General features: G+C 56.7%; 1 protein-coding gene across 1 annotated transcript in view; it reads left to right on the forward strand.

Moving 5' to 3' along the window:
- Nucleotides 1–9: 9 nt before the first annotated feature.
- CNTNAP5 (contactin associated protein like 5) overlaps nucleotides 10–293 on the forward strand; it is a 272,802-nt gene continuing 272,518 nt past the window's right edge. The window contains exon 1 of the mRNA XM_017740228.1: nucleotides 10–103. Coding sequence (XP_017595717.1) covers nucleotides 28–103 — 76 coding nt within the window. The 5' untranslated portion in view covers nucleotides 10–27. The remainder of the gene's footprint in view (nucleotides 104–293) is intronic.

Raw genomic sequence — 293 nt, forward strand, 5'->3', positions numbered from 1 at the left:
GTGTGGCTCCCCCCTCCGAGTCTGAAGATGGATTCCCGAGCCCTCGGGTGCTTCACTCTGCTGCTCTTCACTTTATGGCATCTGGGATTAACTGCAACAAATTGTGAGTAGCGGGAGTGCAAGGAGTTGCCTCGGGTTGGGGCGGAGGCGGGAGGAGGAGATGGGGAAAAACTCCCGGAAAAAGGGGGTTATTGCGCCATGACCTCTGAGAAACTTAGCCCGGCTCCGCTTTGCTAATGGAGCTCAGAAATGCAAAGTTGGGGCCAGATGGAGGGACTGCTCTCCACCGTCCT

The sequence above is a fragment of the Corvus brachyrhynchos genome, unplaced genomic scaffold (assembly GCF_000691975.1).
Source record: "Corvus brachyrhynchos isolate BGI_N302 unplaced genomic scaffold, ASM69197v1 scaffold126, whole genome shotgun sequence".
NCBI lineage: Eukaryota > Metazoa > Chordata > Aves > Passeriformes > Corvidae > Corvus > Corvus brachyrhynchos.